The sequence below is a fragment of the Cygnus atratus genome, chromosome 2 (genome assembly GCF_013377495.2).
Source record: "Cygnus atratus isolate AKBS03 ecotype Queensland, Australia chromosome 2, CAtr_DNAZoo_HiC_assembly, whole genome shotgun sequence".
Taxonomy (NCBI): domain Eukaryota; kingdom Metazoa; phylum Chordata; class Aves; order Anseriformes; family Anatidae; genus Cygnus; species Cygnus atratus.
The window spans coordinates 68,085,084-68,112,944 of NC_066363.1; the positions used below are offsets into that span (position 1 = coordinate 68,085,084).

Here is a 27,861-nt window from a genome sequence, read left to right on the forward strand (position 1 = left end):
TGAAGCACATCTTCATAAGCCGATTATACTTAAAATGTTTATTTCTTCTAGGTAACGCAATCAGTTATGAGAAAGGAGTTATGAGAATGAGCCAAGATTTACTTCACCTGCTTAAGTGCCTCATCATTAATTTCATCAACCAGAGCTATGAGTCACACAAATAAAAGATGCTTCACAGTAGTAGCTAGCAAGCTGATATGAAAATTTGTATCATACTGGCTTCATGGAAGCACTAAGAATGTTTCATGTTAGCTGTTATTTTCAGACATATCAGACTCCGACCTCTTGTGAAAGCTGGTGGAACATGCTATTTCTTTTCAACTGCTAACATACTAAGAGACATTAAACACTGAAGAACGAACATAGACAAAGTGAGCATCTTTTGCGTGTTTTGCCTATTTATGACCACCAGGTACAGTAGTTCTTACTGCTCCAAAGATTATTCTCCCCCAACACACACACAAAAAATAGTAAAGATGTTTTATTTGGAAGTTGAATTCAAAAAACTGTTTAAGATAGAAGTTCAGCATGCCCTGAATTGCTCAAAAGTGGATTTTTTACCCAGTCTCTCTCCTGCCAATTCAATTACCTTCTGTTTTGCACAGGCAACTAGTGACTGACTAGGGTAGAGTGGGACTACTGGCTCAGGTGTTATTTTTATTCCAGTACCCACAGGACTTCCATTCTTTTACTCCTCAAAGCTATTAGTCACCCAAGACTAAGCAAATACACAACCTTGAACTCTGCATGTTTGCTAGCATGCTGAATAACAAGTTTATGTGAGAAACATCCCAAACTGCTCCCCAGCCCCTCTGACAAGAGGATAGAAATAACAAAAAAGTTCACCTGGAGTCTTGCATTATCTCAGCGACTTTTTAAAATTTCCATGGACACAAGTATGCACCGTATGTAAAACTCTCAAGCCACCAAATTACTAGAAATAATCTATTATATTGTTTCTCATGCTTGTGGTACCACAGGCACAAATCAGGAGAGAAGTAAAAATTAACCAAACCATTTCTGTAAAAAATAAAAACTAGTCAAAGCAGTTTAATGGTTTTCACTTGTAATAAGGGGTGCAGAAGAACATGGGAAAGTGCTTAATCTCTAGAAATAATTCATTCCTCATAGTTGCATTTATTTCTCTCATATATATGTAGCATTCCGTTATAATTTAAAATGAAATTCTCAGTTTTGTTTGTATCTCAAATTGCTTGGTATAAGGTTGCAATTTTCATCCTATCGACCAGTCTCTGCATTTTCCCCATGGCTGATATACAAACGATGAAAAGGTATATTTCCATAAAGAGAAAAGTAACTAAAAATAATCTCATCACGTTCACAATTGTTCTTCTAGAACCTTGTTAAGATTCATGCTTCTTTTTGGTCTAAACTGATTCATCCACACTCAGTTACACCTAGCAATACTGTTGTGTCTGAAGAAGAAAATTGTCTAATTCCATGGAATAAATTATGTATGATTTTGAATGGCCATATACAAAACCATGTGACTCAGTAAGACAATGAAAGATGAAAGAAAGGCATTATTAGCATCTCCTTAGTAAGTGAAATACATAAAACAGAAAACAATGAGAAACATTCTCACAGGTATTAGAGCTTTGACTCCAGCTTCCTCTCCAATGGCATTACATATCTATCCTCCAACACAATTCAAATAGATATAAACTGTAACCAAAATAAATATCGGTATTCCTTCTTCAGTATTATTTCCTTCAGAACAGTAAAAAACATTGTACTTTAAAAAGAGAAAGCTACAAGTAACAAAATCAGGAGTCCTGTCTTTGGTCCACATTGATTATTCAAAACTGGTTAAATTATTGGTTTCTTTAAGAAACTGAACAGCAAACCTCAAATTACACCATTAGTCATAGTACATAGATTACTTTCATAAACTTGTAACTACCCATAAATCAAAGAATAACTATTTGGAAGATTTTCTGAAAACAAGATCTTTGATTACATCAGTAAGTCAGAATTGTGTGGAATGTATAAATCTTTAACAATAGCAGCTTCTAAAAGCAACAGAAGCATCTTCACATTAAACAGTATATTTGGTATTCCTGCCTCCTCCAAAGATTAAAGCTGTGTTGAATTAAAGCTGTGTTGATGTATTTGTTCTCTACTATAAATTAATAATTAACAATGCACAGAATGTGCTTAGTGATACAATGCAGAAACATGCAGAGCTATTTAAAGATAGCTCTAAAAGATTCTGGGTAGACATCTGCACAATGCTTTATTGTCCAAAGCAAAGCAGAGTACCATCCGTGCCATTCACGCACAAGATATTTCTGTAGCCTAGTAATGATGAAAAAACCCTAGGTTATCCTAAGTTATTTTCTTTTTCTTGGGCAAGTTATTTCAATGGTTACTTTCTGTAAAGTACAGAATACACCTCCAAAACATAATTCATACATGTATTTATATAAATAGCATATATACACACACTGTGCTTTGAATAGAGCACCTTTTACAAGTTTAACAATGCTGTTCCTAAGGATGTGGAACGAAGCCTCCAAGTTTCAGAGATGTAAGGCCACTTGTATTTGTTTTCTCTACTGGAATTATTATTCATTAAGTTCATGCCATGATCAAGGAACATTTCATAGACAAACTAGTCATCCTCATTTATCCCTCACAAGACACAGTTAAAAACTTCGTCTGTTACACCAGCTAGGCACTACATTAACTGCCTATTCATTGTTGCTAGACAATGTCATATAAAGCAGAGACAAATAAGCACTTAACCACTTTAAATGTGATTACAATGATCTATACAATAAAAATTATTTGGAGGAAGGTTATTCAACATCTGCAAAGATACCTCCTTGTCAAAGGAGGAAGGTTAGAATGGCAAAAAATTCATTGGCACTACAATTAAAATGAAGAATGAAGTTCATCAATAAAATTTTATTAGTTACATAAATTTCTTCAGTTAGCACTGGTCTGATAGGAGTTTAAGTTAGTGAAATAAAACAAGCCTTTGAACAGTGATAGCATAAAAACCCCATATAATAAGAATCAAGATGCTCAATGTAATTTGGAGACTGGGAACATGATTCAGGGTGAGGTAAAGCCACGAGACGTTTTAAATTACTGAATGCAATGCTTTGTGAGAGGGTTGTTTTTGATCCAGACAAGTATTTCTAAGTTGTCAAACACAGACACTTTAATGTCTGTTGGATGAGGCATATCAAATAACCAAGTTGATTCATAATACCTAAAAAAGAACAACAATGAAGAGATAGCAACTTTTTAAAATCTTCTCCCTTAAAAATGTGTTACAAGGCACATTAGGAGAAATATCATTTTATTTTATTATTCCATTTGAATTAAATACCTGAAACCAGTTCTCATATCATAAGACAATGGGGAGAAGTTTAAAATGCATTTTGACAGATGCAACTTAATTGTCTATTAAAGTGCTATGACTGTTATGCCAAAAAGTATCAGCAGAAAGTAAAAAAAAAAAAAAATAATAAGCCATGAAAATAAAGTTTTGAAATCAAAGTAAGGAAAATATAGGTATTCCACAGCATTTTAAAGTGATTCAAAGCTAAAAGTATAACACTGAGAAGGTTTATAAACCTGCATTTTACATTGTTCCCTTCATAGCCTGTAATTTTGTACATTTTCAAAAAAACTAAAATACTTTGAAAGAAAAAAATATTAGCATCCTTAGCACTTAAAAAAAAAAGAATGGTTTATGTGGAAGAAAATAACAGCAAGCAGGTTAATTCATTATACTGCTTTGAAGCACTAAGCAATAAAGCTGGATTGTAAGTTGTATTTTAACCCTATTCTTTTAGCTGTACAACAGATGCCAGTGATTTCAACAACTCTGAAAGTCTTTTTGACATCTTAACAGCAAAACCTTTGGGCAATTTATTCTTCTTATCAGTATTAACAGTCAACTGCTGAAAAGCATTCAGCTGAATAAGTATGTAAAAGATGTCTTATTCTTAATAGAGAACTTTGGGCCCTTTAAATTTTGCACTTCGTAAATAACATTAAAATTTCTATTCACTCCAAATATTCACACTTAAGACATCTCACATGCACAACACTACTGTTCCCTTTAAACTAGAAATGCACAAACTCTACTGAAAGCTACCTACTTGAAAGTTCCAGGTATCTTAACCTTTCCAAGGATACAAAGTGTTCAGAAACAAGGTAGTAAATTCACTAGTGCTGCCCCACTTCCAAACTTCCAAAGTAAGATAACTGTTCTATTAAGCAAACTTAACAGTTTTGTTCAATAGACGACTTGTGTTTTGTTTTTTTTAAACCCTTTCCATTTTCATCATAGGTATACTCTCAAAGTCTGTATTACATTTGTCTGTTCTTTAAAGAGTATGTGTAGGGTTAATAGTCCTATCAGTAATTAAAGGGAGCTTACTTGCAGCAAGTAGCTTTTCAGAAGGACTGGTAACCATCTGTATGTTCCAGACAAACTAATTTAAAGGAATGCATTAGTTTAAGATTCATATGTACATACACAACAGATTACACTTCTTTCTCACACAGTCTCCTTAAACTAAGGTTGTCTGAAGAATCAAAACCATGAAAAAATGATGTGCTGATCTTCAGTAAACTGACAATTCATTCTGAGATCATGCTAATTACATCAGGACTGGTAAAGTTGTAGTTCTTAAATCCCATCAATATTTGTCTACCACTTAAATTGGACCTAACTGTTGTTTTTAATGCTGAATAAGAATATTCAGCGTTCAAAGAGATTATGTTTGAACAAAAATCAGTTATCTTACTATTCCCCCTGAAGTCAAACGCAGTGTATATCCACAGCGTTCTTCTCTATCTACAATTTCAAAAAAGCTTACCCAACCAACAGTTAAGAACTAAACTCCAAGTTTGGCACATACAGCAACTTTCAGGAGTGTCCCTTTAGTTTTATTAAAACACTGATAAGAACAATGATCCTATCACCAAGCATTAGCCTGACTGGCAGCTACTCAAGGTGCTTTATCTCAACTTTGCACAAAGGGATCGCACCTTGCCTATGACTGAGGCACATAAGGCACAGTGCAGAAGTACAAGAGTTCAGACACTAGAGGACAGTCTGTTCATTCGACTGAACCTCCAGATTTGTACTGCATGTTTCACATCGCTTCCTTTCTCTTGCACTAGCATTCAAGTTCATAAGCTGATGAATCCTCTTCCAGGAAGCTTCTCTTCAGATCAGAGATTTCTTTAGGCTAGTTAAAATTCTTTTTACATAAGCCTCAGAGCGTTGCAAGAATCCTTGAAAATGAGATAATTAATGTCAGTACTGTCTGTCCAACACCAAAGACGAGAGCTTCTAAGGGAGCCATATTCTTTCCTGCTACTCTGTAAATTCCAGCTACTGCAGCACCTAAGAATCACAGGAAAAACAACCATCAAATTACAGATGTAAACCCAAGGCTGAAATATATGACAAATAATTTACTGTGCTTATGCATCTGCTATTTCTAGAATATTACCAAATACTGTATTACTTCATGGCATTATGCAATTATTTAGCTTTGCTTGACTTTTTCTAGTTTTATGAAAAGCCTTCAGGGATGATTTTCCCAATTGAATCAGATTAACTTTCACAACACAAGCTTGATTTGAAAAAAAGTGAATCTTGCCATTTCCCTTTAGGTGTCTTCAAATTTAATATTTTTTTTTCTTCATATTTGCTTTCTGCTAATTTGAAAAATTAGCAAAAAAATGTTCAAGTTTGGTTTAATTGTGCTTGCATAAGCAGGGAGAAGACAACAGTAAGATTGCTGGAATCTACAAAACAACTAAAAATTTCCATCAGCTTCATTTAATATTTCAGTTAAATAACAAGTCAAACTGAGTCAGTTTAAATTTGATTTAAACTACTAATCCAATAACAATTGTTCAGAAAAATCAAGCAAAACATGAAAAAAGATCAAGAAGTCTTATATTGTCATCCATGAACGTGTATGGGAAGAAATCTCTACAGATATCATTAGATTTTGAGTTATATCAAATTAAGACATCATTATTCTCATAGATGTGCACAGATTCCCATTTGTATAACATCACATGATCAAGATAAGCCAGCAACAAAATACTGCATTTTAAACAAAGCCAGTTACTCCTACCTCCCTCCCACTGTCTTTTACATGCTGGATTTATCACATGCATATAAAGAGCAAAAGTCACACAGCAAGCAAATAGTTGTGTTGACTTGAAACAAGTGCCTGAGAAAGGTACTCTTTGCTACCAGTCAAAAATACCAGGCTAATGATGAAGAACATTTTCTTCTCAAATGATGTCTGAGCATGAAGACACCAAAATGTTCATCTAAAAAAATAAAAAAAGAGTCTCGTATACAGCTGTGTCTGTGGATAAAAATTTTACTCAATCTATACCTCAGAAGTTCACTTAGAATAAAGCTTTTTTTAAAAAAAATATTTTTTCTGAACTAATATTTGTTGTAGAGTGCTTGCTTCCCTTACCTAAGGGATCACTGAATTCGCCGTCCTTTGAGGTTATGATCTTCAGGAAAAAAAAAAATCTTAATTCTGAAATAATTGTAGAACCTTTTGTACATAATGTCTGAGAAGCCAATTAACTACAATTAAATGCTTCTAGAAAACAACGATGCTTTTGCAAGCTCTAAGAAAACTGAAGAGCCACCACAATATTTGAAATAAATACCAAGAGTTAAAAAATGGAATTTCCTTGGTTTAGCTCAATCATTAATGTGAATAGTCTGCTGAAGTGATCAAAATCCATCTTAAAAAAACACTTCTCAAACATTCTAGGAAAAGAATTCACTAATAATTGTTTCTTTACAAAAAGAACCCGTAAAGTATATTTTGCCAGAAACTTCACCACAAGGCTAGCCTTATGTTATTTCACTCAGCCACCTTGCATAAGCTTTTCCATTTGTTCCTCTACGATTGACTGTCAAAAACTGAAAGAGATCCTTGAGACTGAGCCCAGTGCTAACATTAGAATTATTCAGGTGATTGAACTCTCAAACTGAATTCAAATGGCTAAGACTTATTAACTAGCAGCATCAAATTATGGTATCCCAATAATAGACTTTTTTTGCTTACAAAAACATTGAGATATTTTGGAAAACACCAATAATGAAAACATTAAAAGTGTTACAGCTTGATAATTATGTATTTATATTTGTTGAATAACTGTGTATAATACAACCTGTAATGCATAACCCAGCACAATTGGTACAGAGCCAGATTATACTACAATAAGTTGCCATTGAGGAAATGAGAATATCACCAAAAGAGTGTGTATTGAGGGAGGACGAAGAACAAACCCTTTGGGATAAAATGCAGCTGAAATTGTTACCTCAAACTGCCTAACATATCTATTCCTCGGGTTATTTTTGACAGTATTCACCACCATCCACTCAGTTTGTTGTCTTTTCTCAAAAACCCATAAAGTTTGAAAGATCTATCATGAGCAAAATTGAAATTGCATCATTTAACAGGCCATATTGCATTCAACTACACAAACGATTCAGAGAACTGGAAATACAAATGGAAATCAGTTTGATATTTGAATTTCTTAAGTACTGGATTTGGCCTATCCAAAAGACTAAATACTTAACTTAAATTCCAGCTTGCAGCATAGTAGCTATTGAAAATACTCTTTAATATCGTATTACCATAATTGGCCTTCAGAAGCTCCTCACAGAATTTCTTTCAGGATGAAAGAACCCAGTGCTGTCCAGAAACAAAAATACCTCAATGTTTTTATTTAACCCAGTTACAACGTTCTGTGCAAAACCATTGGGAACAGCGTAATAAAAGTCCACAGTGTTATCTTGGAGAAATTCTTAGGTGAAATGCATTATTTACACATAAACAGTGCTGTTTATTTGTTGAATGTTTTGACACGTAAAACTGGATGCCTAAAAACACAACTGTGTTGCTCCTCTTATGCATAGAGGAAAGAGGAAGTAATTTCATTTCACAAACACTGATCCTTCCCCAGTGCAGAATACTACTGAAAAAGTCTCGGCTTGGATATCCAGCAACGCATTTCTTATATTTTATTCTTCAGAAACAGTCGTGCACAGTTGACCTCCTAACAGGGCCACTGCCATTGTAGGACATGTAGGACGTGTCCATGTAGGACAGTTCGATGTCAGCATAACTCACAATGTAAGGTTCTCAACGGGTTCCATATATGCCTTACCTTAGAAGAAAAAAAAAAAGTAGAATTACACTGAACTGTTGTTAAACACTGGAAGTTCTAGGCTGGGAAATACACAGCAATTAAAACCACCTTGAGGAAAGCCTTAAGGAAATATTTCTTCAGAAATTTGTATTTTTATTTAAACTTGAAAGCTAACAGGCAAGAATGACTTTCAGTATAAGAAACAATCTCCTACAAAACACCCATGAGTGAAGCTCAAGTGTTACCACTACTCTAATAATCTGTACAATTCAAAGACAGAATGAAAGGCAACACGGCTCACCTACAGTTTAAGGCTATATGACAGTCTCTAAATTTACAGTTCCATACCCTCAAAGGCTTTACCCTCAAAGGCATCATTCCTCCCTACACCAAATACATTGGAAATTATCATTATAACCACACAAGACTGTGAAGGTCTTTCAAATCCATAAACCAAATGGTTTGGTCTGTTCTCTGAGTGGCATGCATAGTTCAGATTGTTATCCAGTCACTGAAAAAAAAAAAAGTTTCTTTGCTGCAAGTCAGTACCTACACAGCACCTCTCCTTCCTTTAGGAGAGCAACATCCTATCCAAACGCAATTTGAAAAGCCTCCAGCAGGCTCAAGGAAATGAGCAAGAAGTCAGTCCTGCAATCAATGGGATCAGAGCTTCATTTCCAAACGAAATGGCTGTCTTTAAGGGTATTAACAGGTGATCTTGATCAAAAACTTTTGGCAAAAGGTCTGCACAAGTACGATAAGACAGGACTGCACTTTCTGGTCTCAAAAAGGTATTACCTGTCAAGCATACACATTTGAACAGCTTGGTACCCAAAGTTTACAAGATGAAAGACTAGGACAATTGTCCACTGCCAATTCTGGAATGGTTTTTATCTTTACCACAACATGAAGAGAAACTCAGCTGTCATTTTCATTAGAATTACTACATGACTAAAGCAAAATCCTTAATAATCAAGCACCAAACCACTAAGAGAAGGTTTAATATTGATTTAAATTTAGAGTAAATAAGTAAAAACACAAAAGACAGACTTACTGGTTATCATTGCTCCTGTTACAGAACCCAGAAATCCAATGCTGACCACAATGACAGAGATTAGTCTCCCCTGCCTATGCCTCTGCAGCATCAGAAACATTAACACTCCCACAGCACCATGGACAAAGAGAGAGGAGAAGAGAGCCCAGAGGAAAACCCAGTACCACATCTCTGAAAGAAAGCAGTCAAAAGATTAATATTTTTCAGGCAATAAATTTATAAGAGATTTAGAAACATTGCATATAATCAATAGTAAAAGAAAAGCAATACCCATTTCAGTCTTAAAAGGAGCCAATGTGAAAACACTGGCATATGCTCAAGACACTATCCCCTTTTAGCAGTCTACTAAAGAAGTAACTCTATTACGATCAAAAATTTGTAAAAAGAAATCTAGTACAGTTTTTTGTAATAATACACCTGATTAAAGACCACCATATTTTCTTCAAAGGTTTCTTTAAAAAAAAAAAAACACAATCATTGTAACTTCTTACTAGGATTTTGCAAATACAGCTGCAGAACAACAAATTATCTGAAACCAAGTGAACCAGAAAAAAGTCAAGAACTGTCTTTTATAACAACAGACCACATCAAGCTAACATCAAATGCAAAAAATGAGATTAAAGACTTCAGTATATCTACCCAGGTAAGTGTTCTATTGAATTAGCTTCAAAAGGAAAAAAAGAGAAATAAAAAATATTAAAATGTAGTAATACATCCAGCAGCTTTATTCTAATTGCTTAGCACACACTTTTATAGATACGGGTAGTCACTATTATTTAAGTCACTGAGCAAGGACAGGAGATCTTGAGAACGTGCAGAGTACAAACATTTCTAAGAATGCCAGACGTGATCATTACTTTCAAATAAAAGATCAGAGAGCATCAGCAAAGCTACATAAAAATCAAAGAAACTTCCTTACTTGGTGATAATCTCCTAAAAGCGTTTACTATAATTCAAAAGGGTAAGAAAAACTAAGAAAGGAAAAAAGTGAAACCCTAAATATATCCACCTTTTTTTAAAGGTCAACTACAGTGATGATCTTGTGTCTCTCTATCATCACAGAATTTAGCAAACTGGGAGACGTTTTCCCAGCTGTCACAATCCCAAACTTAATTAGCTTTTCCCACAGTTCACCCTAAAAAAAAAAGATACAGCTTCCATACAACAGCAGGACAACGTTTATCAGGTGAGCCTGTATTACTGTAGCTTGACACACAGTCATTCAAGCAGAAATATAACCCAATTAGCTAACTTTAAAAAAAATACACAAACACAGCAGATTAAGCAAAGCATTCTGTAAAAGGATGCTCAGAAAGAATCGTTGCCACACAGTAACTGCAGTCCTTTGAGTCCAAGTCTGTAGAGTATATATAACCACAGCACAAAAAAAAGAGTTCAAACTTTTTCATTTAGCAGTACTTGGAGCATAGTCTCAACCCTTCCCCTTTCATACAGGCATAAAAGGCAAATCCATGTCATAGGACTTAGAACTCCTATAAATCAGGAGAATCAAAAGACCCACTTAGGAGGGCAACAAGGAAGGTGACCGGTAAATATACATACAGTTAATACTAACTGCTGTAGTTCAAGACACAACCTCTCTTTCTGAGTATTTGGATACACACACATATTGGGGGTAGCTCTAAGCAAGTCCATGGAAGTTCTCCATCTACATTATACAGATTTGCAAAATACAGTAAAAGAGAAGCCTGTACAGGACAGTATGTTTACAAGACTTGTCCCATGCTTTCATCTTTCTCAACTGAAGCAGATACAAGAGATGAAACATGTACCTAAGGAAAGCGCAATCCTGCAATATTACTAAGGTCAAGATAACCTGATACCACAGTGATGGACTCAGAGTAGGTATTTCAAATTTACGGATGAAGAAAACACTCAGTTCTTATGCAGCATTACATGACAATTGCATGCTGTAAGATTCCCAAACACTCCACAGCTATGACAGCGGTCTATTGATCAAGGTTATCCCCTGCAGTTTCCACAGGGTCTATGAGGTACCACAATGCCTTTTAGGAAATCAGTGGTTGTGGTCATTGTTGACCCTTGCCAGGTGGAAAAATAAATTACTTTGCAGTCATAGGAAGACTTCTTATGATGACTGTGTTCATAGAAGAAAAGGTAATATTATGAAACGACTAACTCCAAATGGAAGAACCCAAACATATTCACAACCCCTCTACACAACAAAATAACTGCACAATGATCAACTATCTTGGTCTTATTTAGATTCCAAATAAGGCTCAAGGAAAATTAGCATCATGCCGCACTTTATATTTAGGGCAGAAGACAGTAGAACAGAACCAGCTCCAAATGTTAGATAAAATTGAGTTCTTTCACACACACTTTCCCCTCCCATTCCTTAAAGTGACAATGCATACTGAGTGCATTCAAAAGGCAATTAGATAACATCCAGAAATATTTCTTGTTCTACATGAATGCAGCTGTAGTGTTTAAAGAACCCAGCTATAAACCATGACTTCACAAAGCCTTAGGTTTTCAGCTCAATAGTATCGCAAAGTCAGCAATGCAAGAAATGCAGGTAGTGTTACATGCAACTGCAATAATCCAGTACCTTCTCATAATATATCATTCATACCTTCTGTTTTTGCCAGACTGACTGTAGATACTAAAATCTGCAGGTATTTACTTCAGAGCAGTTGGAGGGGAGGTGGGCAGAGGGAGGAACCCCTCTTATCTTCATGATGGTAGGAACCAACCATTTGTTTAGATGTGAAAAGGGGTAGGACATAGGCCTGTGAGGCTCCTAGATGCAAAAGTCAGGCAGCAGGATGAGGGACACAGCAAGCAGTTGTGAACTGGTTAACTGTCTTTCATCCTGTAAGTAGGCAGTTGGAGTTTGTGTACTTCCAAGTACACGTTGCAGATTATCCACTCTCCACCAACTTGTGTGCAAATTTGTTAAGTAGCTGATTAGCAAGTTACTAGACAGAGTTATGAGCAGAGAGACTAAATGTTTTTTCCCCTTACACACATTTTTGCTAGAGAGCAACTTCAGTCATTTTTATCCCAACAGGTTGAAAAGAGAACTTAATCCACAGTTTTTTTTTTCCTGTGTAACAGTTTGAGGTTCTCTAAAATTCATTATCATCCAACTCCATAATTATGATGAAAGATGGCCCTTGGAAAAATACTGTGCTAGACCTACACTGAAGGAAGCAAAGAATGGGTTGGGGATAACACAGAGATGCCACGAGGGAACGGAGAAAGAGAACGTGAACTTCTGAACCCAAAGGGTCAAGGCTTTGCTTGACCAAAAAATAACCCAGTAGTTGAAAGATTTTTAATATCTATAAACGAGGCAGAAATGAGACTGCAGTGTTTTAAGAGCATGCTGATAAAACAGACTTATGTCTTATATATGAGATTCATGCTCTAAGAGGTATAAACATACTTGATCAATTGCTACTACCTTGACAAACAAAGCATGCTGTCAAAAAAGTTCATTATTTGTGTAACTACACTAATTAACTTGCTCTTCTGATGATATGAACTACACAATTGGAATACTTTGCTGGTATGATAATAATGATTTAGCTTTAGCTAGCAGAAAGCTCCAAACACAAACCTAGCCTCAGTTATTTAGTCACATCCTCATAGAGCTACCTGAAAGAGCCCTGAACAAAATGACAAAATGAAATTACAAAAAAAAAAGGAAGAAAAAAGCACTGGAAGAGATCTGGTACTTTGTGGCTTACAAGCCACAACATCCAATGCATAGCACAGATCACCCTCGCTTTACGCGGGTGGAATTTCCCTCCCACCCTCCAGAAGAGCTGCGGGGCTCGAGCACTTGCAATTCATGCTCTCTCTCTCCAGATTTAGGGTACTACTCTGTTAATTTAGGTATTTATAGCTATCATATATAAATTATACATATAATACACAAATCATATTATGCTTATCTAATACACACGTACTTTGAACATATCACTGTAGGCATATACAACCTCAAAGATTAGACTTTTATGATTAGAAACAAGTCTTAAAGGATGCTAAAGTTTAGAATAACATCTGTATTGACTTATCAAATTTGAAGTTGCATTCCATTAACAGCTTTATCTTGGGCAAATAAAAAATGCAAAGTCAAAGTATGTAAATGCTAACACTTTTGAATATTATCTATATACATGAACATGTCCCACTGCCACTCAGCTTCAGTAAACAGGGAGTGAGTACATCATTAGTCCTTCATCTTCAACGTTTTTCTTTCCCTCTAGTCCTTAGTTTATCTTGCCAGATGAATAGTGATTGCCTATAACATTTCATAAACCAAGACCGATTGCTCCAAAACCAAGTATCTGTCTTGAGATTCTGATCTATGTACCTGATCTATGTACCCAGTAACTATCTACCACTTGCTACAGAATTAAGTCTCTGTGCAGAATTTAAGTATCTGCGCCCTGAACACAAGGATACAAATTTCAGCCAACAAGATAGCACGTGCTGAAGTTTGAATTAAGAAACTACATAATGTTATATCCTTGCAGATTTATGAACTCAACATACTCAGATTAAGAAATGCCTGTTTATTATACACGCAAACTTAACTCAGCTCTTTATACATTATGGTGTTTTCTTCATCACTAGGTCCTTTCTTTAGTTATTGTATTAACTGGTGCACTGGAAGTTATCAGGTCTATACAGTCAAATTGTTGTTTGTAGATGCTAACATTTTTGCTGTATTAACTGGAAGAGAAGAACTTGCTGAAGAGCATTTAAATCATTAGAGACTAGACCCCCTGAAGTTGCAGGATAGGGGACAACAACATAGTCCAGAAAAATCAGGGAACAAATAATTGCAGGATGAAGCTTAGGAAAAAAATAGAAGAAGGCTTCAGTCTTTGGAACAAGCAATTAACGAGACATAAACAAAACACCTACTTTGCTTACAGAAAGGACAGAAATATTGCAAAGTTCCCTAAACTTGAGGTAGCCTATAACATGAATATTTACTACAACTGACACTCATGCGGGGACATTTTTCAGTTCAGAATCAGTCATTAGCCAACTCATTCTAGTAAAGCCTGATCTACCACTTAGTGCATAACTGCTGCACGTGAAGGGGCCACTTGGATTTGTTGGAGGAGCTAAAATAGGGTGAGGTAGGAGCCCCCTCTCCTCTCCAACAGGTCGCAGAGCCTTACCCCCACCATTTACAGTAACATGCCCAAGTGAAGGCAGGAAGCTATGAAGCAAAAGTCAGTGGGCCTAGGTTCAGCTACAGCAAACAGTGCTTGCTATCATGAAGCGTGATGGGCACATGGCAGGAATTCAGTTGTCCGCAGTCTCCTGTGGTACTTTGTACTATATTATCCTATATGAAAGGCTGGATTTCTCTTTTTGTATTGAGCATGAACCAGACTTATGGTATAAAAAAACATTGGTTCAACTTCTCATAAAACACCAAAAACCAACAACAAAACCAATCACACACATAAATTAAACCACTGAGGTTTCAAACACTTCCTGGTTAAGGCTGGAGCTCGTACTTTATTTCAAAACATTGAACGGAGTTGATACATTTTTTTAATAAAGAACATAACTTTGCGGATAAAATTGTATAACTTTGTGCAAACATAACCAGCATCATTTATCTAAAGACAAATTCTTGCTTGAACAACTTAACTCCCAAATCCAAACCACAACTTTAAGTCCAAAAATAAACACAAAGCAGTCTCGAGGAATATTAATGGAACACTGTATATTTATTATCTTTCCAGTACTCTGAAGAAGTTTCTCCTTCACTTTCTCCTTTCTTTTCAGCACAGAAAAGCAGAACATCTGGTTTTGAACAATAATTACTTCTACAGTCAGTGAATATTTTAGAAAGTTTTTATGCAAGTTTAACAACAGTTACTGACTAATATCAGTTACTACACTAAAAAAAAAATCATCTTACATATAATCAGGAACACTAACTTATATAAATGACTAAATCCACTTAAAGCTATTAATTTTTGACAGTCCATGAGAGCATGCCACATACCTGATCATGGCTATTAGGACAACCTGTATTTAAAACACCAATTCAGAAAACTACAATGCATCTACAACTGACACTAACACACTCTCCTACAGCATTATCACAGATGAATAATTATTTTTTCACGTTCTTTAAATTAAAAATAACCATTTGACATTAAAAATACCTTGTGCAACTTCTTGTTATATTGCAAAAGCACCAAGAAACATTTTTTCTTACCTAACACTCAGCATTGAACTTCATAGAAATGCCTGCTTGCATCATGTTCTAATAAGAAAAACTTTGGAGGATGTCTAACACAAAGAAAAGTTACATCCATTGTTAACTCCTTCCTTTAACAGTACGACTAGTATTTCTATAGAAAGAATGCAAAAATAACTATTCAGGAAATGAGCTATTATTTGTGTGGGGACACACTAATACCTCTAAGATTTAATCACCAGACACAGCGATACAAAATGTATGCACTTCAAAAAGTTTATTGGTCAAATTAATAAAGTATAACCTATTAAACGTTACTTTTAACTGGAAGTTAACAAGAAAGATCATAAAGCCTAAGACAATTGTTTTGTTTGCAACATCTTCAAACCCCAACGCCACCTCTGCACTACACATTTTTATATGTATCTTTCACACAGATGGGAGGGAAAAGATGACATAATACTTTTTCATAAATATTAGAAACATACACCCTTTACTCAAGATTTTTCCAGGGAATTTACTCAGTAACATCCCTACTATCAACACAAAGCCCCTTCTAGTCCGGAGGTAGAAACTCACCATTCCCTTTACACCTGGACAGGACAAGTAACACACAGACAAACTTCCCTGCTCTGTACCTTCTAAGATAGCGTACAAAGGACTGCTGTGGGACTTTTTTTCCTGCCAAAGCTCCCCTCTCCTAGCAGGCTGTAACGACCTGTCTCGAGCACCCCTTCCACAGCTCAGCTTCATCTTTCCAGAGCAGAACCCCTGAAGCTTACAATTAGGTTTATGTGCCAGCAAACACCTGCCACCCCATTACCTCCCTCACTGCACAGGGTGAAAAAAATAACAACAAAACAGTAAAAGTCTCTGCTTCTGGCGTTCATTTTTCGTTTAAATGGCTTTCCCTCAAACGCCACCCATAAAAAATAAAACTTGCTGGCAGAGCACAGGAGCCCTCGCGGCCACCCCGCTCTGAGCATCCCCTGGCACCAGCAGTCCCCACAAGGAGAACCTCAATCCCAATCCTAACCGAAAACCCAATCACCCCAATCCCAACCACCCCAACCCCAATAACCCCAACCTGCCCCCGGTTACCGGTCAGGCTGCGCAGGACGGTGCCATGTGCCCAGAGGCTCAGCACCTGCTGCACCGACAGGTTGATCGCGGACAGGTCCCCTGCCTCCACCTTCATGCTGCCGGCCCGCGGGGGCCGCCCAACGGCCGTGCCTGTGTCTCCCCCCAGCCCGTCACCTTCCCGGCACCAACAACCACCGCCGCCCATCCCAACACCCCAACCACCGCCATCACCTTCGGAGGGCGGGGTGGGGCAACGAGGCCCCGCCCACGCGCGGCTCCGCCCGCTCGGCCGTGACCGTTGGGCCGCGCACCGCCTGATTGGTCCTCGCCGCGAGGGGCGGGCGTGCGGCAGCGGACGTTGTAGCGGTTGCGGCCGTTGTCCCGCTGCCGATGGGGCGTTGGCACCCGTCAGTGTTCCGTGTGGGTTCCCGGCGGCGGCACACGGAGATGTCGCCCGGGCACGGGGCAGGGCAAAAATGCGGCGAGGAAGATGCGAGTGGTCTGGCTCGCAGTGTTCCTGGCCGCTCCTTTGAGCCTCAGCCCTGCAGACGGGGCCTGTTGCAGATTAAAGCCCTCAAAAGTTAAAAAAGATGACAAACCTTGAGTCAGTCCTAGTTCTGTAACTACGCTTAAGCCCTTAGTTCCTTTCATTACATAATAAAAGAAATACAACCATTAAGTTGAATGCTGCCTCTTTGGAAGTGCAGGATGTGTGGTGATTACTGATTTAATAGCAATTTTTTCCCCATTCTTAAGATGTCCTAAGCTACATTTACTGCACATTTCCTATCTTTAATAAATAGCGCTTGCTACAGTACTTCATAAGCATCATTTTCTGTCAGCACCCTTTGATGTATGGGGTTGGGGTGGTAAAGTAATTTGCAGTATAATTTGTAGTTTATAGATGAAGCCATAACAAATAAATCAGTTAATATCCTGCTTGATGCCAATTACCTGATTTTTCAGATATACTATTGCGTGGTGTTTAGTTCAGAGGACTTTTGTTTGCAGCCGACAATGCTTGGCATTTCTGCAAATAGGTATCGAGCCAGGCAATGAAACCACACAATGAATGACTCCTTAGAGGGCTCCGGGTTTGGCTGATTAAGCACAGCATCACTGCAGCAGAGAAAGAACCCGACTGCCAGGACAGATCTGTTCCAGGATGGAGGGAATGTCCTCCCTCCCTCTCCCTGCAATCTCACCAGCAGCAACCTACAGTTGTGTGATTCAGGCAGGGTGCCCACAGATATCAGCCTACTTCACTGCACACAGGGGCACAGTGGGAAAATAGTGTATCTTCTATGTTTAAAGGTAAAACATACAAAGGAGTGTCCAGAAAAAAAAGTTATGCTGGTTTATTCTTTTTAACTTCTGCATGCTCAACTCTGAGAAAGCAAACATTTCTCAACGAGCTTAAGAAAACCCAACCCTAAATCTGTTTATATTTTAGACCACTGTCTCAACACCAAGCATGCTCCACTTCATGATGGAGGTACAGAGAAAGGTTGCACAGATCATTCTTTCCCTGGAGACACAAACATTGGAAACCTGTTGGGCTTAACGGTAGTGCCAGGTGCTGCTTTTCAGCTCACGCAGCACCCTTTGTCCTGCGCTTTCCATAGGTCTTTCTCCAGTGCTTCTCCAGGTAACTCATAGCAAATCTCTCTCTCAGTGATTTTGTTTATGTTACCTCTGTTCAGCTTCAAAAATGTTCTCCCTGGATTCTCTCTGTTGTGTCCTGCTCTTTGTCTTTCATTACCCACTGAGCAGGTGATCTGGATACAAATTTGTAATGCACTTTTTGTCATATGAAAATTGGGCTGACTGGATCATTGAGGAAAAGATTGTCAGAACTACTGACACAAGTAAAAGAAGGGTGGAACATGACATTTAATGTTAGCACAACATGGGGAGGACCGTGCAGGAGGAATGAAATGCCTTGAATGCAGCAGCAGAAACCATCAAAATTCCCTCTATAGGAGCCATAACTTTATACAAGCAGGGACTTGTGGCCAGCATTTTGTCCTCAGAAGGCACCCCTTCACCTGGGAGACATTGCCAAGGAGGACCTGACAGTATTAGTTTCCTGTGCTGCTGTAGGGGTTATCATAAGCTCTGCAGACATAAATAAAGCAGAAAAAAGAAAAAAAAAAAAAGATAGGAACATGATCTTAGTGTTTAATCAGGTAAGGTAGTTCCTTTAAGTCCTAAAGATTACAAAAGAGAAATAGCCCTTCTGTAAGGGCCTGGTGAGCCCTCCTCTAACATGCTTCATGCCACTGTGGCACCTCATATTGAAGGAAAGGAGTCAGTCAGGGCAGGCCCAGAAGAGGACATTGGAAAAGATCAGAGGAGGTCGTTGTGTGAGAGAGGGCCAAGGGAGCTGGCTGATGGACTTAGCTGGGTAGAAGGAAAGCTGCCAAGCTGTGTGTCTAACTGGAACCTATCAACACCCCGCAGGAGTAACCACCAGCAAAGGGAGATGATTTATAGTGTGGAGTTGGGGCAGGGGCAGAACGAGTATAAATGGGCCATTAATACAATTAGGAGAAGGTTTATAACTGGAGGGAAGAGTCCTGGCCACAGTTTTTCCTAGGAAAACAACAGTGAGGGAGTACGGAGGGAAACAACCCCCAGGATATACATTGAAATACCCATTCATTGAGCTCAGAAGCTGCCTGCTTTCCTGCATCTCGAGAAGAGAGGCAACACCTGCAATTTATTAATAAACACTGGAGATACCTGACTCTGTGCACTTGGTGAAACTTGAGAGAGTTGGCCATGTTTTGCATGCAGCGCCAACATTGCTGGCTTGTGATCATTAGGTCTATGAGGCTCAGGTCTGCCTTTACAAGCATGAACACACCAAAGAAAAAGTCCGTAAGGAACTCCTGAAAACCTACACATGGACTAATCTTTATTCCAGAAGACCTCACTTTCCTCCCCGCGTAACTTTAGTTCCCCATATCTTCCTTCTATAGCTGGAAGATGTGGACAATTCCTAGAGCTGCATGAATGTGAAGTATGGCAAAAAGCTGATGGTAAAGCATGGCTTTGGGTGAAGAAGGTTAGTTTTACAGGTGGAAAAGTAGGGTCAACGTAGTTTCTCTGCCCTTTAAAAGATTAGTCTATGTCTACATAGAATGTTTAGAGACTTTTTCTGTTATTACTTTCAGAAGCTGAAGAAATAATGATAAATTTGTTTGGATAGCCCTTGACTCAATCATTTTCCATTTGAAAAGGTAATGCTGTTCAAAATGAAACAATTTCTTAAGTCATGTCTGTGTAGGGAAATGAACTACACTGAGCATCCTGTATTGTCATGCTTGAAACAAATGATTTTTACATCATGAAATCAGCTTTCTGTAATAGTAGAAAGTCAAAATCCAAATGATGTATTTTGGTTACATTGAGGAAAAAATTTCCCCTGGAGATCTTCTAGCTAGAGTTAGCCATGCAGATCTACTGGCACTGCAGTTAAAGATTTGTTCAAGACAACCTGCTTTTACAGAATGGATAACCCCAGCACAGTTTGGATATCCAGACATTTTTTTCCACTTCGAAGGGCTTTTTTTAGCTTATGATTCAAGCTGCTGACAAGACATGACCAAGTGCAGATAGCAAATGACGTTAACCTCTGACATTAGCAACAGATTTTTGCATGCTCGCCCCCCTTAAGACCACAGGTTCACACACAACAGTTACTGCTCAGCCAGAAGAGCTGGCAGCCATGGTTAGTTGTTGTTTGAGCACTGGGTCACTCAGAGATAACTTGGCCTTGTAACCCCAGCTCTTCAGAGGCCAAAAGGCGAGCTCAGCCCCTACACCTGATGATGGATGAAGGTGCCTCCATGGCGATGGAGGAGAGGAAGGAAGGTGCTATCATGGACTAACCATCGCAACTCATCCCAGCACGAGAACAGCCTCACAAGTTGATCTAAGCCACCAAAACTCGTTCAGCGCTGGCTTGCAAGGCCCTAGAAGGTGTTGGTGGCAAGTGGAGGAGGTGGCGCCCAGGAGAATTCTTCCTCACGCCAGTAGATGGAGCCCTGTGTCCCTGAAGAGCTCGGCACGGCCGGCTGGCCGCCGCGGGGTGAGGCTTCAGCCATCGCGGGGAGCTGCAGTGACCCTGTAACGCCACTCTTTGGGTTTTGTAGAGAATCTCAGGTGTTATTTCGCCCCACAACCTGTGGGTAGCTAAAATATCGGCAGCTAGAATGTCGTTTTTCAATTAAAGCATTGAAAGACAAAGTCTGCTTAGTAGCGTCAGAATATCCCTTTGTAAAAGCCACTGGCAGTTTGTACATATCAAAAAGTCGTGAAGTCTTGAAGACTGGCCATGTCGTGAAATATGTATAAAAGTCCCACTGACTTGTGGGACTTGTGAAGTGCTGTTGTAAATAATCCTCTGCCTACGCTTGGGATCTGAAATTGTTTTTTTTTTTTTTAGCATTTATGTCTGCACTGCTTTAAAGAGTGAGCAATGTGCTTGTTTTAAACAAGATCATCACTCAGAAAAATGTTGCTTTCTCCTACTGTCACTGGACACACACAAGTATGCACTCATACACATTAACAGTGCAGTTTTAAGTCAGGCCTGCTGTTAGTATCAGCTATGCTACTTCTTATACAAGGCCTCAGATACTCTGTGTTTACACTTCTAAAGTACTCTTTTCTTGTGATTAAGAACATTACGAGGGTTCACCGTGAAGACTAAGTTAGCCTTTGTATTTCCCTTTTTCAAGATCACTGGAAAAAAAGGCAATTACATGTAAAAATTGTCTTCGGGAAACATTTGGAATAGGCTAGAGGAAACAACCGTCTTTCAAAACATGAATGAAATTAATTCCACCATTCCCTCAGGATTTAAGAATAAAGTAGAAATGAGGAACAACCCTTGCTCCTTTGTTCTCTTCCATGCCATGTTCAAAAATGTTTGGCTAAAATGCAAAAACCTTAAATCCTGCAAGATGCGTTTCTTTTAGAATAGTTCCCTCTTGTCCCACATACCACCCCCCCCCTTTTAAAAAAAAAAAAATACCAAACTCAAGAGATCCATGTCAACAAATGATATTCACGTTGAGTTTCTTATATGCTTAGGTCATTAGCTAGCAGGACACTGTCAAGCTATTAGTTTTGAAATATCTTCTTTTTAATTTCTTTGTTTTGAAGTTGCCAGAAGTTTGATAGAGAAATCTGTTCCTTCATTAAACTAGTTTTTATTTAACCCTCACATAAGCATGTTACTCTCCAGAAAGAGTACAGGATTTTCTGCATAATTTGTTTTTACAATCCTAAGTACCGAGGCAACTGATTTGTAAAACATATTTGCAATTCTTTTCTGATTCAGAATTCAGGAAAACTCAGCTTCAAATATGTACATTTTGTTGAAATACCTGTAACTTGAACTTGCACAATTAAAGCAATATTTATATATATATATATATACATATATATATATACATATATACATATATATACATGTATATATATATATATATACACTTATGATCTGTAGCACCCTTACACTGAACTCCATCTCTTGCCTTGTTTGTTCCTCACTCAGTGCACTTTTGAGCAGGCAGGAGCTGGCACATCAGCGTCACAAACCAAGACGTCCTCAAAACTCCTACTTTTCCTCCAAGGCAGCTGTGCTATGCACAAATCATTCCTGTGCTTTGCAATACCACAGTAAGTTCCTAGCAACTGATTCCACATCCATTGAAGTAAATGGAAATACCAAATTGATATAAATGAACTTCACATTCAGTTTGGAATAGCAGAATTATCTGACCTTGTATCTTCATTTTATCTGTCAACTATGTTTAGTAAAACTATCTATTACAGGTGTTTCTAGTTAGTTGTATTAGAGAAGGAAATGTTACTTTCTGTCATTAAGGGCCACCGGTATGTATTTTTGCTTCTCAATAGTGTAAGTCAGTTTTATCTAGTCTTACACAGTTCTTGATTCAGCCAACGTATTTGTAGTGCTGATTTACATAGCCCAGTCATCCATTTTATTGATACTGTCTTCTCCAGGTAGTATGTTTGAGGGCATTTCTTTCCCCTTTTTAAAAATGTACAACTGTGTTGCCATCACTCTATCATCCCTAGATCCTCCAGTCCCACCACAATCCAATGAAATGTCTTGATTTTGACTGATTAATTTGACATTTTTGACACCACCACAAGCGTATGTGAGTTTGGACCATTGTGAGGGGCCTATTTGAATTCTTGGAATTTTGAAGCTGTTTTAACAAGTCTTTGAATTCCTGCCATCCCCTGGTTTTCCTCCATTGCTGTAGGTATGAGCTGTAGGTATGAACTGTTTTTATTTATTTTCCCCTATCCTAAGTCATTTTGCTCAACAATGTAAAGCTGGATACTTCCAGAAAGCATAGTTGTATGGCATATTTGTATGATTGGTTTGAACTATGAACTAGGAAAATCTAAAGTCCAGTTTTTGCCTGGGGATGATACAAGTAAAGAGTGGAAGGGAATTTGGAGCTAGGAGGGTGGGAATCCCTCTTCTGTCCTCACCAGTAACATTGTGAAAAAACTCACTCAGTGACAGAAGATCCAGGATTGTTAAGCCAAATGTTAAAAAGACTGGGCTTTTCAATCATGTCCTAGTAGGGCTTGCCTAATCTGTCCTTCAAGACTTTCCATGGTGGATACTCCACAATCTCCTGGAACAGTTCTATCCCAATGGTTTTCTGCCTTTTCCATTATGTGGTTGGTTTTCTGTACAACTGATTTTGTATTATTTTAACACAGACTTGCCTACACAAAAGGGAATCACTAGTGTAGCATAAATTACTACATATATCAGGACAATGCAGTCTCTACACAAGGCTATGGAAATATACCTTTTGATGCAAATGGGGCATTGTACATTGTTTTGGTGTAGTTAAGCTGACTCCCATTTGACATGAGCTAACAAGACCTGATAACATACTGAAATATGAACATCTGTGCAGTGTTTCACCTCCACTTTGCTATGAATGTTTAAAATTCAGTTTCACCAATATAACCTTCCTGAATAGATATCCCCTAAATCAGTTTCAAATGATACAGTACGCTTTGCAGACCTCACATTTAATTATGTAAATGATTATTGTCGATTCACAGAATAGGGTATCTTGACACCTTTTTTTTTAAGCCCTGTTCTGAGGAAAAGAAAATCAAAGGCACGTGAAAAAAAAAAGGCAGGTAGTTGCGGTTGTTAAACTGATAAGTACATTAAATCTTGTGTATCTTTTGGATCAGGATACTTCTGAAAATTCTGTGTGTATGATCCAATCACACACTAAATTGTTTCTTCTGAGTGTTTATTTGTACTTCCAGGCTCTTCGATAATATTTCTTTTAAAGAGAGGAAGAAAAACAGCAGCTTAACTGAAGAACATTACCAAGAATCAAGAGACTTGGCATCTTTTTTGATACTAACCCCATGTTAACAGGTGAGTCACATGTTCAGACTCACATTATACAGTACCATGCTTTCTGAATAGCCCTCTTGTCTTCAGTGTGTCCTGGGGTGTGGATAGTACTCAAAACACAAAGGGGTCTCCAAATTCTATTTGTAACCTCTCTGGTTCTTGGTTTCTCCATTTGGAAAAGAGAGAGAGCCTTACCTGTGAGGTTTAGTTCCCTGATAGATAAAAACTCACTGAAATATTCAGATAGACAGCAATGAGAAGTAAAAAGTATTGCCAAAGATAAACACTTTCAAGGCAGCTTTGTTATTGTTCTGGCTATCTGCCCATAGTGCTTTGCATGCAATTTAATATCACCGGTAACAGAAATATTTGATTTGCTAGATTTGTAAGCTCTATCTGATTATAAGAGTAGTAAAAAGTAAAGTTCTCGATAATATCCTCAGAAGCACTCATTCTAGTCCATTCCAAGTGAGCTATTGTGATACTCGGAGGTCTTAAGAACAGGAAAAAGGGCAAGAACAGAAAGTGTGTTTTCCCACTCAAAGGATGGCCTTAGTCGTTATGTTTGGGCACTGCCTCACAAAGCTGTAAGGAAACCCTTCCTTCTTTGATAAGGGGAAAAATGCAATTTGATTGTGCAGAGCACCAGTGTTGGAAATATGATGGAGACTTTAACTGAGAGGGCCACAGAGTGCAACACTCTCTTGCCGTCCTGGGCCTGGAAGCAGTCAAGCCACATTTGCATTGGGCTGTGTCTGGGAGAAGCAGCTCTGCTTTCTGTATGTCATTCTCCTGCACTCCCAGTTCAAGTAGTAGAGGAGGCTGAACTGCGTGAAAGTAGGCTGCACCTGCTTGCATGGAAATGCCTTAAGTCAGAGGCATTTTGCAAGCAAATATACTCATCTTCACTGCCAGACTCCCTGTCCAAAGGCCTAATTAAATAGAAGTGCAGTCTCATAATGAACTAAGCATCTAAGGCTGCACTGACAATAGAAATGACAGTCTCATACTCTTCCCTCAGGTCCTCCACTGAGCCTGCACTGGCAAAGCTGCACACTGAGACCAGAGTAGTGAGCTGAGTGATCTGAAAACTATTTTACCTGTAGGAATGGGAGGAAACTAGTAAAGAGTCTTTTAAGACATCTGTAGATATATCTGCACACAAGTACATCTTAAATTCTTGCTTTGCATGGCAACAACAAAAGAAATAAATACAAAACTTATCACTGCTAGGAAAGGCAAGATCTCACCCAAAGTGAGAAAGAATGCAATGGCAATACTCCCAGTTTACATGATGTTAGCTTTTGACTGCACCCAGTTGTTATGGCCCTTCCCTAAAAATAATCCAAGTCCTGATAAGATGATAAAGACCATCTCAGAAACATTTTCCTCACCTTCTGCTTGCTTGGTAAGATCATAGAATCATTTTGGCTGGAAAAGACCTTTAAGATCATGAAGTCCAACTATTCACCTAACAGTACAAGTCCACCACTAAATCACATCTCAAAGCGCCACATACACACATCTCTAAAATACTATGAGGGATGGCGACTCTGCCACCTCCCTGGGCAGCCTGTTCCAAAGCCTAACCATGCCTTCCTTGAAGAAATTCTTCCTAATATCACATCTAAAGTTCCCTTGCTGCAACTGGAGACAATTTCTTTATGTCCTATCACTTGTCACCTGAGAAGGGAGACCAACACTCTCCTCGCTGCGACCTCCTTTCAGGTAGTTGTAGAGCACAATGAGGTCTCCCCTCAGCCTCCTCTTCTCCAGACTAAACAACACCAGTTCCCTCAGTTGCTTATTGTAAGTCTTGTTTTCTAGTACCTTCACCAGCTTCATTGCTCTTCTCTGCACACGCTTCAGCAGCTCAAGATCCCCTCTGTAGTGAGGGGCCCAAAACTGAAAACAGTACTCAACGTGCTGTCTCAGCAGTGCCAAGTACAGAGGGATGATCACTTCCCTAGTCCTGTTGACTATGCTATTACAAGCCAGGATGCCGTTGGCCTTCTTGACCACCTGGGCACACTGCTGCCTCACGTTCAGGAACAGAAACTGTACAGTAGAATTAGTGCATGCAGGTAGTGATCATCACAGAAATGATAAAGTGAACAAACTTCCCTAAGACATCAGAAGTTAAACACTTGCTTGTAATGTGCGCTGAATAATGAACTCACTTTTAAACAATCCACTACTAAGGAAAAAATAAAGAAAAAAAAACGAGAATAGTCTTACAAAAGGAAAAGGGACACAACTAATTTAATAAGCTGTTTTCCACAGAAAATTTTCCTGTTCCTACAACGTCATCAGGAAAACAATCTGCATGGTTTCCAGTAGACATTCACTGTCCTGTCCTCAGATAATATTTGAGAGCTGAGATAGTGGGACTTTATGTATACAAACACAGCACATTTGAAAAATATTAAATAAAGCTGGGAATAAACTATTCTCTAATGCAGTTCTCAGACCTGCTTAATGAAGAGGAAAGCTGAAGCAGATACTTTCCAAGGGAAATGTATACAACTGGACTATTCCAGGCTTTCATGATTTGATCTTTAAAACTGGCCAAGAACAGATTAAATTTCGTTTACTTAAACAGATTACAAAAGGAAAATGTCTCACTACTCTGCTCCTTTGTCAGACAGATTCCAGAGCAGAGGATTAGCTAACAGTTTGGTCTTGCAGCATGTATACACAGACAACCTCACAGCTGAATGTGGAACTTGGTCAGTTTGCAAGACAAGGAGAAATGCAGGTTGGTCCAAGTTCTCTGTTCGTGACAGCCGCTATGGTTAAAGCAGCACAGTGGGACAGAACATTAGGGAAAAGTTTTTAAGTGTTCGTTTCCACTTCTTACTACATGACATGAAAAGTCCCCTTTCTGTTTCTGCTTTTTAGTGTAGGAGCAAACAAATACAGCTTCTATAACAAGCATGACAGTAATGTAAATACTGATGGTATCAGCCTTACAAATGCGTTAATAACAAAATCCTACTGACTAGAGGCAGAACCCATGTGCCAGCATGAATGCTGGCACAGAGCCTTCCAGACAGACTGTCTGGGGAGGAAGTTGGAGTAAGTGGCTTCAACCTTCCTGCAGCCAGCGCTACCAAAGGAAATCAAGGCTGCTTAGAAACCAGAGGATGTTAGCTGAAGAAAGCCGTGCCACCAGTGTGCAATGATTCAACTCCATCCACCAGCCCTCCTGCCAGAGCTGTTCTGGAGGGTGGCCCAAGACTTACAGCTGCATCACCTTCACCCATCCTCCTTTCCAGACTGCGTGACACAGTGCTGGAAACTTAGCAACTGCAAGGCTTGCTCAGGCTAAGCTCTGTACTGAAGATGTACCTCAGTGTTACTGCTTGTTGTCCTTTTCGACAGATTCCGCACTGTAGTTCTCCATAACCATGCAGAGAACCTTCTGGACTTCTCTGTTACCTTTAGGTCTTCTGCTTCTAAATGTTTAGAGGCAACCCACTCTCTCCAACTGCACCTGAAAACATGCAGAAGACCTGGAAACATTGCAGAAGAAGTCTAGAGCAACTACTACTGGGTCTTATTTAAAGCAAAGTTAAAGCATCTTTTATGCTGCTTTGGCCATACTGTCTTTTTGGCTCTATTACATTTATTTTGACTTCCGCAAGTAGATTTATTTATTTATTAATGCCAGAGACTTGCTGATTGCATTATAATTTTGATTTTGCAGTTTTGAAGAGATTTCTAAGAAGAGAAATTCACTACTAAGTGAAGAGATCAGTGCTAGGTTAGAACATCATTCAGATTTCCAGACCAAGCTGAGATCTCATTGGTGAATAACATAAGCAAGATCAGATACCTCACAGTGGTAAATTATATCCA

The 27,861-nt window shown here is 38.5% G+C and overlaps 1 protein-coding gene across 1 annotated transcript; it reads right to left on the minus strand.

The window, feature by feature from the left end:
- Positions 1–55: 55 nt before the first annotated feature.
- LOC118254734 (transmembrane protein 170B-like) lies at positions 56–16,802 on the minus strand. Its single transcript, XM_035560256.2, has 3 exons — positions 16,575–16,802; positions 9,248–9,418; positions 56–5,395 (listed from the first exon to the last, which is right to left on the minus strand). Exons 1-3 carry the CDS (start codon positions 16,759–16,761, stop codon positions 5,265–5,267), a joined length of 489 nt encoding a protein of 162 aa, XP_035416149.1. The 5' UTR covers positions 16,762–16,802; the 3' UTR covers positions 56–5,264.
- Between the last annotated feature and the right edge of the window lie 11,059 nt (positions 16,803–27,861).

Bases quoted from the DNA above. Each gene is read 5' to 3' on its own strand.
- LOC118254734 (XM_035560256.2), bottom strand. From the start codon at position 16,761: ATGGGCGGCGGTGGTTGTTGGTGCCGGGAAGGTGACGGGCTGGGGGGA. The intron at 9,419-16,574 runs GTAACCGGGGGC...GCTTTCTTTCAG, and splicing joins CGTCCTGCGCAGCCTGACCG to AGATGTGGTACTGGGTTTTC. The intron at 5,396-9,247 runs GTAAGTCTGTCT...TGTGATTCTTAG, and splicing joins AACAGGAGCAATGATAACCA to GTGCTGCAGTAGCTGGAATT.